This window comes from Microtus pennsylvanicus, chromosome 6, assembly GCF_037038515.1.
Source record: "Microtus pennsylvanicus isolate mMicPen1 chromosome 6, mMicPen1.hap1, whole genome shotgun sequence".
NCBI classification, from domain to species: domain Eukaryota; kingdom Metazoa; phylum Chordata; class Mammalia; order Rodentia; family Cricetidae; genus Microtus; species Microtus pennsylvanicus.
This window is the reverse complement of record NC_134584.1, coordinates 116,413,752-116,430,542: the sequence shown is the minus strand read 5'-3', so window position 1 is coordinate 116,430,542 and position 16,791 is coordinate 116,413,752. Positions and strand designations below refer to the sequence as shown.

Genomic DNA, 16,791 nt, shown 5'->3' with positions numbered 1-16,791 from the left:
GTGAGGCAAGCTGGCCAGCCTATGTCAACCTGTGTTTCCTACCAGAAGAAGCCAAAGTTACACATTGACAATGAGCCCAGTGTTCCAATAGAGAGTCACAGAACAAAGATGGCTACACTTTTTCTTTTTTAAATTCTTTAATGGCTATGCTTCTAAGAACATGTCTTTTCCCTCAGTTTCCTGCTAGGACTGCAGGCAAGTACCGCCTGTGCTGCCTGTGGATTCTGTGTTTTCTAACGCTATGCTTCTAAGAACATGTCTTTTCCCTCAGTTTCCTGCTAGGACTGCAGGCAAGTACCGCCTGTGCTGCCTGTGGATTCTGTGTTTTCTAACGCTATGCTTCTAAGAACATGTCTTTTCCCTCAGTTTCCTGCTAGGACTGCAGGCAAGTACCGCCTGTGCTGCCTGTGGATTCTGTGTTTTCTAACGCTATGCTTCTAAGAACATGTCTTTTCCCTCAGTTTCCTGCTAGGACTGCAGGCAAGTACCGCCTGTGCTGCCTGCGGATTCTGTGTTTTCTAACCCAGCCCACAGAGCACCCACAGCCAGACAAACAGAGGCACTGGTTCAGTGGACGCTCCTGCTCCACCTCCGGCCATCTCAACGGAGTTAGGCCAGGGCGTTAGTGGTAACCAATTAAGATTCTCCTTTGCAGCTGCTGGTGATGGTGGCGCATGCCTTTAATCCCAGCACTCGGGAGGCAGAGGCAGGTTGATCTTTGTGAGTTAGAGGCCAGCCTGGTCTACAAGAGTTAGTTCCAGGACAGGCTCCAAAGTTACAGAGAAACCCTGTCTCCAAAAACAAAACAAAACAAGATTCCCCTTTCCTCGGCTCTAGTGGCCTTGTGTTCTTTTTGAACCAAGTAAAATGGCACATTGCTGCAGAACAGATGGGGGCTCACAGCTGAGGGTGTCGGAATGGAAAGAGATGGCTTCTGGGTAAGCTGCTCATGAAGTCACTATGAGGAAGTCATTATTGGTTCCACCTTACAGATGACAGAGGTCAAGTCCAAGGCCACTTGGACAGTAAATAGCAGAACCAGAATTCGAGCTCCATATCTGCCTGAGTCTCTCTCTCTCTCTCTCTCTCTCTCTCTCTCTCTCTCTCTCTCTCTCTCTCTCTGTCCATTTTCTTAAAGTGAGCCTCATGGACCTGCATTGGGGACAATTGTTAGGTAGGAGTATTGGGGGGCTTACCCCAGAATCTCCAGAGAGATCAGAGGGTTCAGGGCTGCAGAGGTCCAACAATCTTTGCTTAACAAGCTCCCCAGGTCATCCTGAAGAGGGGCTAAGTTTCTGGACATACAGTCCCCTAAGCATATGAATCTTCCCTTCCCAGCACTGACCAGCCATACCTATGGGGAGGATTCCTACGTGATTAGCATGCTACCTGTACCGGAGGTGCCTGCCTGTGCCATCGTCCCGGAGGAGGGTACTGTCCTGACGAGCTTTGCTGTCTTCTGCACTGCCGCCACAGCCCCAGGCCCCCTGGAGTACTGCTTCTGTCTGCAGTCAGGTACCAGCTAGAGATGCTGCTCTCCCTCAGCCCTCAGGATCATCTTCTCCGAGAGCAGGGATTATCCCTGTCTGGGGGCTGTAATAGAATCTATTGTAGAATGGAGGGAGACTGGCAGGATGAGGGACTCTGAAGCCTTGGTCATCCCCAAAGCCCTGGCCCAGTCATCACACCAGAAGGACAGCATCCAACAAGCCCAGAGGACACACTGACTTTGTCCCAGTATAAGGTATAAAAGAGGGTTAGATGAATGAAGAGACCCAACAGGTATGTATGGACACACCCGGTCATAGTCTTACATACACACACACACACACACACACACGAGAGAGAGCAAATGAGTGAGCAAGAGAGGGAGGCACCGCAGAAGGGGGCACTGCATCCCTTTAAAAGTCAGGAGCTAGAGCGAGCTGGAAAGAGAGAAAAAGATCTGGTTCTTAGAACCTTCAACACTTTGTAAGTGGTAGGAGAGAATGACGGTGTCCCAGGACAAGCAACTCTCAAAGAACTTTTTTTACATAGATTCTCAGAGGGTGACCATCAAAGACCCTACCTACACTGCATGACACCCCACACAGTCAGCCATGTCAGTCTTGACAACCACACCCAGACAAGCAATGAACATGAAGAGAAGGGTGGCTCGGGGCAGCTCCCTCCATTTACTGTTCCGTTTTGGTGGCTGCTGGTTCTCCCTGTGGCCCTGGGCATCTGGGGATCATCACAGGAGTTCTGTGTGGGCCTTCGTCCAAGAGAAACTTTCTTCCAAACTGAGGCATCAGGAGTGGTGCTGGCACACTCCACAGTATCGTGCCCCAGACACCATATGACATAAACAGTGTACCTTAACTAGGGAGAGGTGGGTGGAAGCCCTTCTAGGGAGCATCGTCTTCATTGGATGCCCATCAAAGAATGCGCAAACACTGGGCTGTTAAGAAGGTAATGGCTGGGTCTGAGCGTGGAAAGAAAAAGGAAACCCAAGCGAGGCAAGTAGTCCCCTTTGTACCCAAACGGAGAGGCCAGAAATCCCCCTTTGTCTCATCCCCCATCTCATACAGGAGAGCAAGATGGCTAGGAAATGTGATTGGACGGCGCTGTTTAATTGCAAGTCAATAGCTTCACGATTGTCTGCACACGGCATGCACAATGACTGGAGACTTCCGTGATGTGCGGGTCTCCTTTAAGAAACAAAAGATAGTCATTCATTCACTTACTTTTACAGCATACGAACGCCAAATGCCACACTGTGTTCTGGGTGCTAGGCTTGTAGCATTGGACACAACAGAGGAAATCCTTAACTTCATGATCGTTAACATCTAGTGGTAGAGACAGCAGGCAAGCCACGCCATGTACCAAGGGGCGTGGTTTGAGGCATAGCAACTGGGAAGCTCTCTGTAGGTGCAGTGGGGCAGTTCAGCGGCAGAGTGATTGGTCTGGAGGGCTTACACGCGGGAAGCACCAGAATCCACCCCCACACTATAAAACCAAACCCTGAACCAACACTGACACCATGGGAGGTGACTCCCGTCTACAATCCCACCCAGCACTTCAGAGGCTGGTGCAGAGGGATTGCCGTGAGTTCAAGACCAGCCTGGGCTCCCTGGTGAGTTCCAGGCCAGCCTGGACTGCAGAGTGAGACAATGTCTCAGAAAAGCAAGGAACAACAAACCCCTCAAATAATAATAATAATAAACAAACAAGCAAGGGGCTGGCTCGACTGCTCATTGGGTACAGGTGCTTGCTGCTCTGGACTGGGACTTGAGTTTAATCCTCACACTCACATAAAGGTGGTAAGAGAGGACCAATGCCATGAAGTTATTCTCTGCCCCCCACATGTGTGCTGTGGCATGTGGGTATAAACACACACGCACATCTCTCTCACATCACGCACATACACGCATATCACACATATCACATACACATGTATGAAGATTAAAGCAAACAAAACACACGCACCTAACTCACGTGGCTGACTCCGAAGGCTGTGGAGTTTTAGGGGCTGAATTTCTCTTCTCCCTGCTGCTCTTCCTTTCTCTCCCCCTACTCCCTACCTTCTTTTTGTTCGTGTTGTAATATGGTTTTACCGCATTGTAATAACAAAAACACCAAAACCAAAACAAACCCGCCTGGGACTGGAGAGTTGGCTCAGTTGTTAAGAGAACTCATTGCTCTTCCAGAAGACCCGGGTTCTATTCCCAGCACCTACATGGTGGCTCACGACCATCTATAGCTCCAATTCGAAAGGATTCATCACCCCCTGCTGGCCCCTTTAGGGATCGGGCATGTGTGTAGTACACAGATATACACGTGCACAGAAAAACTATACACATAAAATAAAAACACATTTTGGGCTGGAGAGATGACTCAGGGGTTAAGAAAACTGGCCGCTCTTCCAGAGGCCCTGAGTTCAATTCCCAGAAACCACGTGGTGGCTCACAACCATCTATAGTGGGAGTCAATGCCTGCCTCTGGTGAACATGTAGACAGAACACTCATTTAAATAAATAAATCTTTAAAAAATAATCTTTAAAAATGGTTTAACTTAACCACCACAAAAAAACAAAAACCTACTTGTAAACAGGGAGAAGGTCCTTCAATTTTTCATACACTTTAGGGAAATGATTCTACAGGTACAGAAACCTGTGGATTTCTAGAATGGCTGCCACGCCACCAATAACTAAGATTTCTCTGGCCCTGTGAGCAGGAGCAGGCTCTGCCCTCCTAATTGCTTCGCTTCCACCCTGCCAGGTTCCTGCCTCCACTGTGGCCCTGAACCAGCACTCCCTGCTGTGTTCCTACCACTTGGGAAAGAAAAGGATGGCTTTGTCCTGACGGTGGTCATCTCTGTCACCAATCAGGCAGGGGACAGACAGCAGACCCAAGTGGCAGCTAAGGTGGGTGGTAGCGATGCCCGGTGTTTCCTTCCTGGGAAATGCCTCCACCCAGCTGAACCTCAGGAACTAGGAGGCATGTGGAGGCGGCCGAGGGCACGGGTGATGAATCGCCTATACACTCATTCCTTCCGCAAATATTTACAGAGTACCCATCCGCTGTGCGCCAAGTCCTGAGGATACAGCCGCAGACACATGCCTTTGTATATCTTATGACTTAGTTAGCCAGAGTATGGGAAAGTCCTGGGAGCAGGGGCGAGTTGAAGCAGAAGGGCGGAGATCGGAGGACTGAACTCTGTCTGGGCTGAGTCTGGAGAGGTCTTAAGAGAAGTTCATGGCTGGGAGGCAGGTGGGGGATGTGTAGGATGAAGAGGGCAGCTGGAGGTGGAGTGTGGGTTTGCCCCAAAGATGTGGTGTGCAAACGGGTCGGGTCGAGGTGCCCTCCAGTCTCAGGAAGTGCCCGAGAGCCTTTTACCAGGCTTCCTCTGCTCCCAGACCCAGGACTTTAGGATCCAGTTTCTTGAACAGGGACCATTCAGTCTGTTTCTGGTTTCCTTGTCAGGTGGGCCATGGGAACACAGGTAGTGACTATGTGACATTCCAGGCTACTGTGGCGGAGAGAATCTCCTCAGCTCTGCAAGATGAGCATGGTGGTGACCAGTTTCTACACTTTGTCAAGGCTGTGTCTTCTGAACTTAACCAGGAGGACCAGAGCCCAGGCTCTGGGCAGCTTAGAACAGATACCAAAATGAAGGTGCGTGAAACGGGTCCTTTAAAATCTACACGTGACTTCTTGGGGTGGGGATGGGGCTCATGAATCAGAGAAACCTTGAGTGTCTCCCAGTGGTCACTGTCACTTCCTGCTTTAATTCTTCCAACGAGTGGCATAAAGTGAAGAAAGTATCTTCTTTATTGGTAACCCACTTTCTCTGCCCAACACTGTGGAGTCACAGCCTTCTGGAAGCTGAAGGGGATTTGAGAGCCTCACTCCAGCTCCCTCATACTAAAGATGACTGGAGGAGGAAAGTGAAGGCTGAGAACTTTCTGGAAGCTGTAGGGGAGAACCTGCTTCTTAGTGTTTCCAGCTTCTAGAGGTCATCGCCAGTCCTAGGCTCCTAACCTAACCCCCTTTTCCATGTGTGTGTGCGTGTGTACGTGTGTGTGTGTGTACGTGTGTGTGTGTGTGTGTGTGTGTGTGTGTGTGTGTGTGTTTACACAGGCTCTAGGCAATGGAGCTTAGTCTTCATTCTTTTATTTTGTTTGTTTTTGAGACAGGGTTTCTCTGTAGCTTTGGAACTTGTCCTGGAACTCACTCCGTAGACCAGGCTGACCTCAAACTCACAAAGATCCGCCTGCCTCTGCCTCCAGAGTGCTCCTCCAGAGTGCTCGGATTAAAGGCGTGCGCCACCACCACCCAGCTAGGTCTACATTCTTGCATACTAAATATGTAAGTTGTCAAGCCTACCAACATCCCCTTACTACCTTTTTGAAACCCTCCCCTCTCCACGCATCCTCTCTCCACCCATGCACACATCACCGATCTCCTTCCTCAGTGTTCCCACCTCTGTCTTATGGAGACCCTTGCGATTATACCACTCCCACCTGTAGCTGCCAAAGGATCTCCCCATGTGAAGGTGCTGGGCTGAACCATATCTTCAGAATGATTTTGTCAAAGCACCTTTTCTTTTTTTTTTTCCTGCGAGGCAATATGGTCACAGGTTTCAAAGATCTGGGTGTGGGTATCTTTTGGCCATTATCCTGTCTGTTCTACCTCCAAGTCTACAGAGCCCAGATGAGCCTAGTCATTCCTGGGACCCCAAATTCTCCTGCAAGGCCTTCTCGGAGCCTTTGAAATTATCTTTCCCTTCCTGCCATTTCTCCCTCTGTGCTAAGGTCAGAGAGCTTGTGCTGAGATCGCTGTCCGTGCTCAGCACTGACCCGGAGAACATGCAGAGGGTGCAGGGTTTGGCTGAGGCGCTGAGAGAGGTGACCCGCCATAGCGAGGAGCTCACCTCGGTGGCTCAGGTGAGAATTTCCAGTGGCCAGGCTAGGCCAAGGCACACGTTCCTTCATGCTCTGGGCCCCTCCAGTACACTCCGTGCTCTTTGAATGGCCAGTCCCAGGCAGGGGCTCACACTCTTTTTCCTTCTTTGGGTGAGGCCAGCGGGAGGCCAGTCAGGTCCTGCAGCACGCAGCTGAAGCTCTGTTGACAGCCAGTACCAAGGTTCATCCTGAGGATCAGAGACGCCAAGAAGCCATCAGGGCCATGTTTCAAGCGGTGGGGACCGTACTGGAAGCTTCCCTCAGCCAGGGATCTGAAGAGCCTGTGGAGGTCAATAGCAGCCAGGTAGGTGCCCTGGACCAGAGGCAGCCCTCACCCACACTGCGTGCCTAGCTTGTGCTTGGGTTGCGAGTGGATCTTTCCCGACAGTCCACAGATGCTGGGCGGGTGCGTAAGGTTACAGTGCTTCTTGGGAGCTGGGAGGAAGGTTCTGGAAAGCAGAGTGTGGGGCAAGTATACAGAACAGGGCTGCTGCACTCAGCGAACCCCGCCTGTCACTTGGGAGCCAAGTCATCCAAGCTCCCTAAGCTTCTTCCCTCGTCTGTAGCTGGAACCACTCTCTGTCTCGCCCCCATCCGCTGTCCATTGCGCGGCTTATCTGAACCATTTTTGCAAGTTTGGGCAGTGTTCTGGCTCTTGCATCCAAGCAGACAGAATGTCTTTGGGAGTCAGCCTCCTAGGGCAAGAAAGGAGGGATAGGTGTGGCTTCCATAGTCACTGGTGGGCCTTGGGAGTACTGGCTCTCAGGACTGCATCACGGCGGAGCCACAAAGCCTAATTTGATAACAGCTGCTCCACAGCCCTTCATCCCATGGGCCACCTTCTCTATTCCTAAAGAACCGAAGGACAGCCACGTACAAAGACGCAAGGTCATCCTCTCCCATGTGGCCACGTGTTTAGATACTAAACACACTCCCGTGCTCATCCTTACACACTCATACGTACACACCCTTCACAATTACATATGCACAGCCACACTCGCAATGGCCACACACTCGTGCACATACCTGGAAGCCCCCGAAACACACATACTTCGTCCCATCAAGCACATACATACAGGCATGGATGTACATTCTCATATGGCAATGCAGTGGCACATAGACTCTCATGGGCAGTGTCAACCAGACAGTAACTTGTCCATGCACACTCATCCATACTTATACACACGCCCTCAGATCAACTCCCAAATTCAGTCATATACACTCTTGTTTTCACACATTAGTGCTCACACCGACTTGCATGTACACACTCAAACACATACATACATACATACATGCAGTCACATCTCAAATACAGTCATGGATACCATGGATACACACAAACACAAATACACAGGCAGGCAGACAGACTCACACACACACACACACTATTAGGTCCTTTGCTAGGTCCTTGCCCTAGCTTTGTTTGTCATCACGAGAATGTGTCTAAAAATGTTTAAACATTTGTTTATTTGAGGGGCACACATGCCCCAGCATGCATGTGGAAGTCAGGGGACAACCAATGAGAACAGATTCTCTCCGTCCACCACGTGGGGTCCTAGGATGGAACTCAGGCAGTCAGGTTTAGTTTGCGAGAACCTTACCCATTGAACCAACTAACTGGTACCGAATGTGTCTTCTCTGGGGGTTTGGATGGGGCAGGGAGCTGAGCTTGCCTGTGGCTCTTACCTCTCCTGGAGCAATATGTGGGCCATGTGTACACACCTGCAGGACAGGGCCACACAGCACAGTGGATCTTCATATGGACCCTGGAGCCAAATTTCCCGAGAGCCTTCTTCCACCTCACCAATATTTGACTTCCCACATCACCTCTTCTCCGTGTTCTCTTCTCTGCCCTTCTGCCCAGGGGATGGGAAGCACCTGCCTCACGGGGCTGCTGTGAGGGCGGAGGAGCCCCTGGGAGTCAGACAAATGCTTTGGACTTCTTTTGGATGCCTGCTTTGTCCATGACCTGCAGGGCCTTTTTGGTCTACTATTTCCCTGTCTTCTCCCAGCCCCTGCTAAGAGTCCCACAGTAACCCGGCGACAGCAGTCAAAGGGGCCTGTGGTGACGTCCACAGCAATATTCTGCTTCCTTTCCAGGCTCACATCGTGGCCCAGCTACTTCAGGTTGTAGACCATTTGCAGACTGCCCTCCTGCTGGGGACATTGCCAGGGGGCCCTCCAGCCATCCTAGAAACCCCCTACATCTCTGTGTACACAGACAGGTACTGAGCTGCCCTGTGCATGCCCAAGAAAGTTGATGCCCTAGCCCTCATACTGAACTACACGAGGCAGGACCCAGAGGCGAGTCTTAGGGCTGGAGAAGTACTGGGACCAGGCTTGGTGTGTGGGTGTCATGGAGTCTTTCCACCATGGAGATGTTTGTTTGGGACAGAATGGGAACTGTGGAGAGCTAAGCCCAGTGTTGAGAAAGTCCCGGGAGAACTGTGCAGGTAAGGGGGGCGTGGGGCGAATGAGTGGGACCACACACATCATTCTCACTGTATCCCAGCAATTATTACTTGCTTATATATTCTTAGGAAAGGAAAGGGCCTTATGTGTCCCCTGGGCCTCACAAGCCTTGTGACCTTTTTTGTCCTTCCACAGCGGAATGCTAATGGGTCCAGTCTTGGAGCCGTTAACTGATCACAGCTACTCTGACACAAGATAATGAAGATCATGTGCAACCCAGAGGAAACAGACACGCACACACATACACGGACACACGCGCGTGCGTGCGCGCACACACACATACACGCACACATACACACACACAGGAGGGGGGCTCCCTTGCTACGCTCCAGTCCCCAGCTCCTCAGACCAGGGTTGCTCTCTTGGGTCCCAGTGACAGATTACATTAGCAGTATCAAGCTCTGAAAACAGGTCCCGGGTCTTATCAAAGGGGGGGTCACAGTCAATGGTCAGAAAAGATGGGGCCGGGAGCTCATAGCTTCAAAGGTCAAGGTAGGCAGTGGGGACAAACTTGGAGAAATGATTAACCAGCCATCTCGAGTACTGATGCTATTCTAGGGATGCAGTTCTAAGCAATTCTGCTTGTGCATGGACCTCCAGTCCACATGGGGGTACCAGCAGCGTTTGATGAGGCTTCTGTTTGAAACACAGCCATCTCCTACAGTAAAGTGGAGCTCCACCTCCTCCTCCCACTGCACAATGTGGTTCTTCCTCCAACACCAACTTTCTTTTCTCCCGATTCTTACCCTGTGGTCAGAATACAGCCACGGAGTTGGCAAGGCTCTTCAGTGCACACTACCACCGTTGACTCTGTGACCTTCACCCTGCCGGCCGCTACCTCCCTCTGCCCCATGGACGACAGCCAGGAGCCTGTGGACATAAGGGTAACCCAGCAATGCCTCCTCCGAGACAACCTTCACAGTGTGTAAAATGCCGGTCCTTCTACTTGCTCACTGATGATGCTAGCAGCCCCTTCTATTAGAGAGGAGGTTCAGTATCTCGTCTAAGCCATAGCCAGGAGCACAAGTGAACTCAGACGCCATAGCTCTGGACACCCAAATCCATTTATTCCAGTGGGTTGCATGGCTTCATGAGTTGTTGTGGAGCGGGCTTTCCAGCCTCCCATCTGTAACTCAGACAAAGACCAGGGGTCCCTTTCATCCCAGATTAAGGCACATTTGATCCCCCTGAATGCTAGTGAAAATAGACCAACATCTCTCTCTTAGATACTTCTTGCCACCCCTGGTAGTCATGGGGCTATTTTTAGGATGCCTGTGAACATGAGTTTCTAATCTGTAGCTGCTCAGTCCTTTAAATAAAATGGTGTGGTAGTTATACAAAACTATGCACAGCTTCACATGTACATATATACACATGCATATACATAACATATGCAATATAATTATACACACACCACATATAGAGGGGGAGGGGGGAAGGAAGGGAGGAAAGGAGAGACTCCCTATATAGTCTTGACTGACCTGAAATTTGCTTTGTAGACCAAGCTGGCCTTGAACTCACAGAGATCTGCCTACTTCTGCCTCCAGAGTGCTGGTATTAAAAACACTGCTACCGTGCTCTACCTAGACCTCTGTATATACATTGAATAAAGTCAAGGTTGCTTGTAACAGTTGAAACAATGTAAACGCTATGCAAACAGCTAATGAAAACGTGCTACTTTGGAGAATGGCAAGAAAAATAAGTAGCCACACAGATGCAATTTTTTCAAATATTTTCAGTCCACATTTAGCTGAATCCACAGACATAAAACTAAAGAAATGAAGATCTGACTATATTGACTTTGGGGGAAGAAAGACTTACTGATTCCCAGGGCCAGCCCTCTGAGACCACATCTCTGAAAAGCACAGGCAGGCTTCTGTATCCACCCCCTAGAGCAAGGGCTACTCACCCACTCCCAGGATCTCACTGTTGACACAGGGGCCTGGTCCTCTCCCACCCCTCTTCAGTGCTCTTGCTCTTGGCTTTCAGATGATGAGTTTCTCACGGAACCCTTTCCCTTCCCGAAGCCGATTTGATATCAGCGGAACTGTTGGCGGACTCCGTCTGACCAGCTCCAGTGGCCACTCCATTTCAGTGAAGAACACGACACAGAGTATCGAGGTAGGCTCTGGGGTGTTACCCGAAGTCGGGTGGCACTTGGCCTCCTCTTCAGCTTGGTTTGGGACCAAAGGGACCAGCTAGAGAAATCACCCAAAGTACCCCTTACCCAACTAAACATAGCACTCTACTTAAGACCATGCCTTTGTGGCCATTCACACATCTTCGGTGTATGACAGCTTTTCCTGGGAATTTAAATCTGTTAGGTGGAATTCTAGTCATTGCACAAATAAAATGTTCATTTTAAAGGCACACAGTGCTGTTGCGGGAGCTCTCCCACACCACAATGCCGCCTTCAAAATGCTGTTAGGTTTTCTTTCAAGTTAAGCAAGAATGCCAACATCCCAGGCTGCAATGGACACTTAGATTCCTTGAAGAGTTTATGGACATTCCTAGTTATCCACCGTTTTCTCTCAATGACTGATCAAAAGTCATGCAGGGAAGCTCCATCCTCATTTGTGGCTGCGGCGAATGTGCTATCAGGCAGATAAGATGCAGTTAAGGACCTGGAGATGGGCATTTGAGTCTGGATTGCTCAGGGGCCCAGTGGAGCCACAAGGGGCCTCGGAAGAGGGAAGCAGCAGGGGGCAGTGACTGCTGTTGATGACACAGAGAGAGGTTGGGGTGATGATGGGAGGAACAGACCGGAAACCTAGGGCCGCAGGGGAGAGCGGGAAGACCACCCCACCCCCATCGAACCTGCTGCAGAGATCTTCCTGTCTACATCAGCCCTTATGACAGACACCACAGGGCTTTAGATGCTCATTGCTTGCCCTGCTCCTCTGTCTGGCTGTAATTCTTTGTTTCTGAAAACAGATCCTGTTGCCGCGGATTTCAGAACACAGCGAGCCGACGATGCTGAGCCTGGCCACCCCAGAAACTCTGTGGGTGAATATGACCGCCAGGGAGGCAGCTCTGGGGATCCAGCTGCACTGGGGACCCGACGTCCCACTCACACTCAGTCTGGGCTATGGCTACCACCCCAATGAGACCAGCTACGATGCCCAAACACACCTGCCTCCTGTTGCTGCCACAGGTAGTCAGCTTCCTTGGTTGTTTCTTGAGGGGCTTCCCGGGTGGGGCCAGTTTCAAACTAAGGTGTCATAGAAAAAAAATCAAAGAGCAAGGCCAGGGAGATGGCTCAGTCATTAAAAAATATAAGGATCAGAGTTCAATCCTGAGAAACCACATTAAAAAGCTTGATGTGGTAATCTATGCCTGTGATCCTAGTCCTGGGAGGGGGAGGATCAGAGACCGAAGGGCCCCTGGGATTCACTGACTGCCAGCCTCACTGAATCTGAATCTCAAGTGTGGAGAGATGGCTCAGCAGTGAAGAGCGCACATTGTGCTTGCGCAGGTCCTCATTCTGCATGCTGAGTGGCTCACAATCCCCCTGTAATTCCAGCTCCAGGAAGATCCATGCCTCTGGCCTCTGTGGGCATCCACACTCAAATACACACACTCCGTACCCCAATGCACATAATTGAAAATAATAAAAATAAATCTTTTTAAAAAAATAAAATTGTTTAGAAGCTTTGAGGAAGACTTACAGTGTCAGCCCCTGGTCTCACATATGCACACATGTCTACACACACACACACACACACACACACACACAATTATTTAATTAAAAGGAAAGAACAAATTGCCTGCCTTCTTCAGCAGCTTTCATGGGCTGATGTTATGGGTGTTATTTACCCCCTTTAGGTAAACATCTAGTACATGACACAGAGAGGCAGGTGAGCCCACAAAGAACTTTCTGGAGCCAGCTGTAGAAATCTCCACATTCCAGATATGAGCAGAGAGGGTCAAGCCAGGTGCAGAACAATCCCAACACTTGGGAAACTGAGGCAGCAGGACCAGTAGGACCAGTAGGGCCAGGCTTTGCTACATAGCAAATTTGAGGCTAGCCTGGGCTACAAAAGACCCTGCCTCAAAACTACAAAACAAATAAAAAAGAACATAGAAGTTCAATAACCAGTCTGATATCACACAGCCAATAAGAAACAGTTACGATCCTTTCATGTCCTGCCATGCCTCTGCACGCTGAGCAAGGGTACTCCTGGGATAATGGAGAGATCTTGAGGTCTAAGTCCCTGCCACGTCACCTTGGTATCCTCTCCTCTCAAGGAGACCAGAGCCTTGTTTCTTGCAGGTGAGCTACCCACATGGATCCTGGGCCCAGAGGACCTGCCCTTTGGGGAAGGTATCTACTATTTGAGAGTGGTCCCCAAGGATGAGCTGGAGTCTACCTCTGGCAGGAACCTCACAGTTGGCATTAGCACCTTCCTGTCACATTGTGTGTTCTGGGATGAAAGCCAGGAGACCTGGGACACCTCTGGGTGCCAGGTAAGGAAGACAAGTAAGCTGGGGAGACATGGTAGGGTGTGTCTACTCTTGTAGGGTCCCCATTGGAGCCTCTGGTACAATATCTCACGCTTCTCCAAGGTGATCTGCGTATGTCATTCCTGTGCTCGGAATGTCCTCCTTGCCTTCAACTAAGCCCATTGTCTTGAGGAAACTTCATGGCCCTGACTAGGTCAGATTTCCTGCTGTGAACTCCGATACACTCTCCCCATGTCACCCTGCTTGGCAGTGTGGTCCCCAACCTCTTTCCTGAGGCCATCCCAGGAGCCAGGAGTGCTGGAACAACTGATCACGGAATAAGTATAGGACTGATTCAGATGGCTGCCCCCTGTGCATGGGGCACGGCAAACCAGGGTGTCACTTCCCAGAAAATGACCTCAGCTGTATCCCGTGTTCACCTTTCCCTGCATTATCTCATCAGCATCTTAGATACCCCAAGAGAGCTGCAATGTTCCCATTTCACAGGCAATGAGACGGAGGGTCAGGAAACTTGATGGACTGCTCCCAAACCTCACACACATTATGTGGAGGGCCTGTGCCTCAGAGCACATCATCACTGGCCTACATAACTAGTTCCAGGACAGCCAAGGCTGTGCAGTGTCACCCTGTCTCAAAAATCCAAAGCAGAACACACAACGAAAAACAAAAACCAATCCCCAGCACAATGAACGGTAAATAATCTTCTCTGAAAATTAAAATAAATTTTCGTTTTCATTTGTGTGTATGTCTCATGTAGCCCAGGCTAGCCTTGAACATGTAGTAAGGGACCTTGAACTCCTGATCCTCCTATGTGCACCTTCTAATTATGGGATTACAGGTGTGTGGCACCTGTAATATCCAGTTTATGTGATGCTGATTAAACCCAGAACTTCATGCATGCTAGGCAAGCTCTCTGCCAACTGAGTCACATCCCAGTCCTAAAGACATATAATGTCAGCCAGAGGATGGCTGAATCTGTGGATACGAAAGCCTGACTGAGTGGTGTCCGCACTGAGGTGTTCATCATTTCTCTCCATTTCCAAACATGGTCTCTTTGGGGTTTACAGGTAGGCCCACGAACCACCACCTCCCAGACACACTGCCTTTGCAACCACCTCACCTTCTTTGGAAGCACATTCCTGGTGATGCCCAATGCCATTGATGTCCACCAGACTGCGGAGCTCTTTGCCACTTTCGAGGACAACCCAGTGGTGGTTAGCACAGTGGCCTGCCTCTGCATGGTCTATGTGCTGGTGGTGATCTGGGCCAGGAGAAAGGACATACAGGATCAGAGCAAGGTGAGGTGCTGGGTTCCTGGGAATGGGAGTAACCGGGACTGTAGAGGACAGAACCCAGGGGTTACTGCAGCCCTTAACCCCTGGGGTCATCTCAGGCAAGCTGGCCCCGTAGCGTAGCGCTTACAAAACATCCCTTTTCATCAAATTATCAGGAAGACTGTGCTATTGATCATCAGCTGTACTCACTAAATGCCAGAGACAACCCTATTTATGTTCACAGCAGCCCGCAGAGGAAGGTACTTCTCATTGAGATGGGGGGGTCTCAAGGCTACCCTTGTGTCCGTAATTTGTCAAAAAGACTCAGAACTCAGAAAAGCAGTTGAAGTAATACTGATGGTTTGTTATCTTGGTTTGTAGGTGTATGTATGTGTGAGCCTGTGTGTATAGATATCTATGTGAGGCACATGCATATGTATGTATGTGTAAGTCTGTGTGCAGGTGTCTATGTGATGCTCATGCGTATTGTGTGCATGTGTGAGCCTGTGTGTAGCTGTCTGTGTGATGTACATGCATATGTATGTATATGCACCTGAAGGCCAGAGATGATATCATACATTATTTATCAGAAACTGCCCTCCTTAGTTTTTGAGACAGGGTCCCTCACAGGGACCTGGGGTTCACCAAGGAGGCCAGAGTGACTGATCAGTGAGCCCTGTGGATCCCCTCTCCAGTGCAGGGATTAGACCTGTGTATCACCATGCCTGGCTTTTCATGTCAGTCAAACTCAGGTCCTCATGTTGTGTGGCATTTTATAACCTGGCCCACCTCCCCATGGCTGCTACGCCAAGAGGACTCAGTTGCAAGAAACAGGGCAGAGACCTGACTTGATCTGTTATGCTGATGTCTGCAGATGGTGCTTGATTGTCCTTGAGATGACACCTAGCAAACATTGCCAACCAGAAGCTCACTGAGCTTTGGTGTCATGGGTTTGATTGGGAGTTGGGCGCGGAGGTAGGAGTAGCCAGTCCGCTTGACCAATCCTGGTTCTGCAGTCTACAGCCTCAAATACACAGTATGTCCTGAAGTCCCACCAGAAATCACATTGTCCTCATAGACTGCGTGGCTTGGCCAGGGCTTCTGGTATCCAAAAACTGCCTTAGTGGGATACACAGGAGTCACCTCTAAGGATATGGATGATGGGCACAGACTTCATATGAGGACAACCTCCCATTTGTTTATTTGTGGGGCGTGTATGTTTACTTTTTAAACTGTGTCTCATGTAGCCCAGGCTAGCCTCAAACTTGTTATGTGTCTGAGGGTATCCTCAAACTCATGACAATCCCCTGCCTCAGCCTCCTGGGTGCTGGGATTGCAGGATAAATCTCCTCGCTCGGTCCCGGTCCTTCCTTTGGTTTGGACACCTCAAGTTCACTGAGCACACCCTGGATTTCATTCCACCCACCATCTTAAAGAGAAGGCGACCAGGGATCAAGCGGTCAGTTGGCCCGAAGCTGTTAGAGAGGAGCTAGATTTCATCCTAGACAGGGCTCGTGGCTTATACATGAACCAAACAAAAAACTATACAACAATATTATTAATTATTAATACAACAATAATTAATAAAGTCATATGGAACACGGGGCTGGCCTTCAGGATGTGCTTGTGGGCGTCTGAGGGAATGCAAGGGCACAGTGTGGCAGAGTCTGGAGCTGTCCATCTCTTGCTCTCTCCGCCCTGGCGGCACCACTAGGGATACCAATACAGAATGCAATGACACTCGGCGTTCATACTGCTGTCTTTGATTCCTCCACGAGACCAAACATTGATACTTAAATATAGGGTTGGGGCTGGTGAGACAGCTCAGTCGTTAAGAGCACACACTGCTGGGCCTGGTATAGTGGAATCAGCCTTTACTCTCAGCACTTGGAGACAGAGGCAGGAGAATCTCTGAGTTCAGGGCCAGTCTGGTCTAAACAGTAAGTTTAGGCCAGCCAGGGATACATAGGGAGACCTTGTCATAAAAAAATTAGCAGCAAAAACAAAGCCACAAAAATGGGGCTTGAATGATGGCTCAGTGGTGAAGAGCGCTTGTGGCTATCCTGGAGGGCATGAGTTCAGTTCTGAGTACCCACATGGTGATTGGCAGCCGTCTCTAACTCAAATAACTCCTG

General features: G+C 49.9%; 1 protein-coding gene across 1 annotated transcript in view; it reads left to right on the top strand.

Annotated features, from left to right (window-relative positions):
* Positions 1-16,791, top strand: part of LOC142852983 (polycystin-1-like protein 2) — a 55,455-nt gene that overhangs the window by 23,946 nt on the left and 14,718 nt on the right. The window contains exons 14-24 of the mRNA XM_075977957.1: positions 1,339-1,515; positions 4,261-4,406; positions 4,966-5,157; positions 6,297-6,428; positions 6,568-6,750; positions 8,547-8,671; positions 9,676-9,802; positions 10,908-11,039; positions 11,853-12,072; positions 13,192-13,385; positions 14,450-14,680. Coding sequence (XP_075834072.1) covers positions 1,339-1,515; positions 4,261-4,406; positions 4,966-5,157; positions 6,297-6,428; positions 6,568-6,750; positions 8,547-8,671; positions 9,676-9,802; positions 10,908-11,039; positions 11,853-12,072; positions 13,192-13,385; positions 14,450-14,680 — 1,859 coding nt within the window. The remainder of the gene's footprint in view (positions 1-1,338; positions 1,516-4,260; positions 4,407-4,965; positions 5,158-6,296; positions 6,429-6,567; positions 6,751-8,546; positions 8,672-9,675; positions 9,803-10,907; positions 11,040-11,852; positions 12,073-13,191; positions 13,386-14,449; positions 14,681-16,791) is intronic.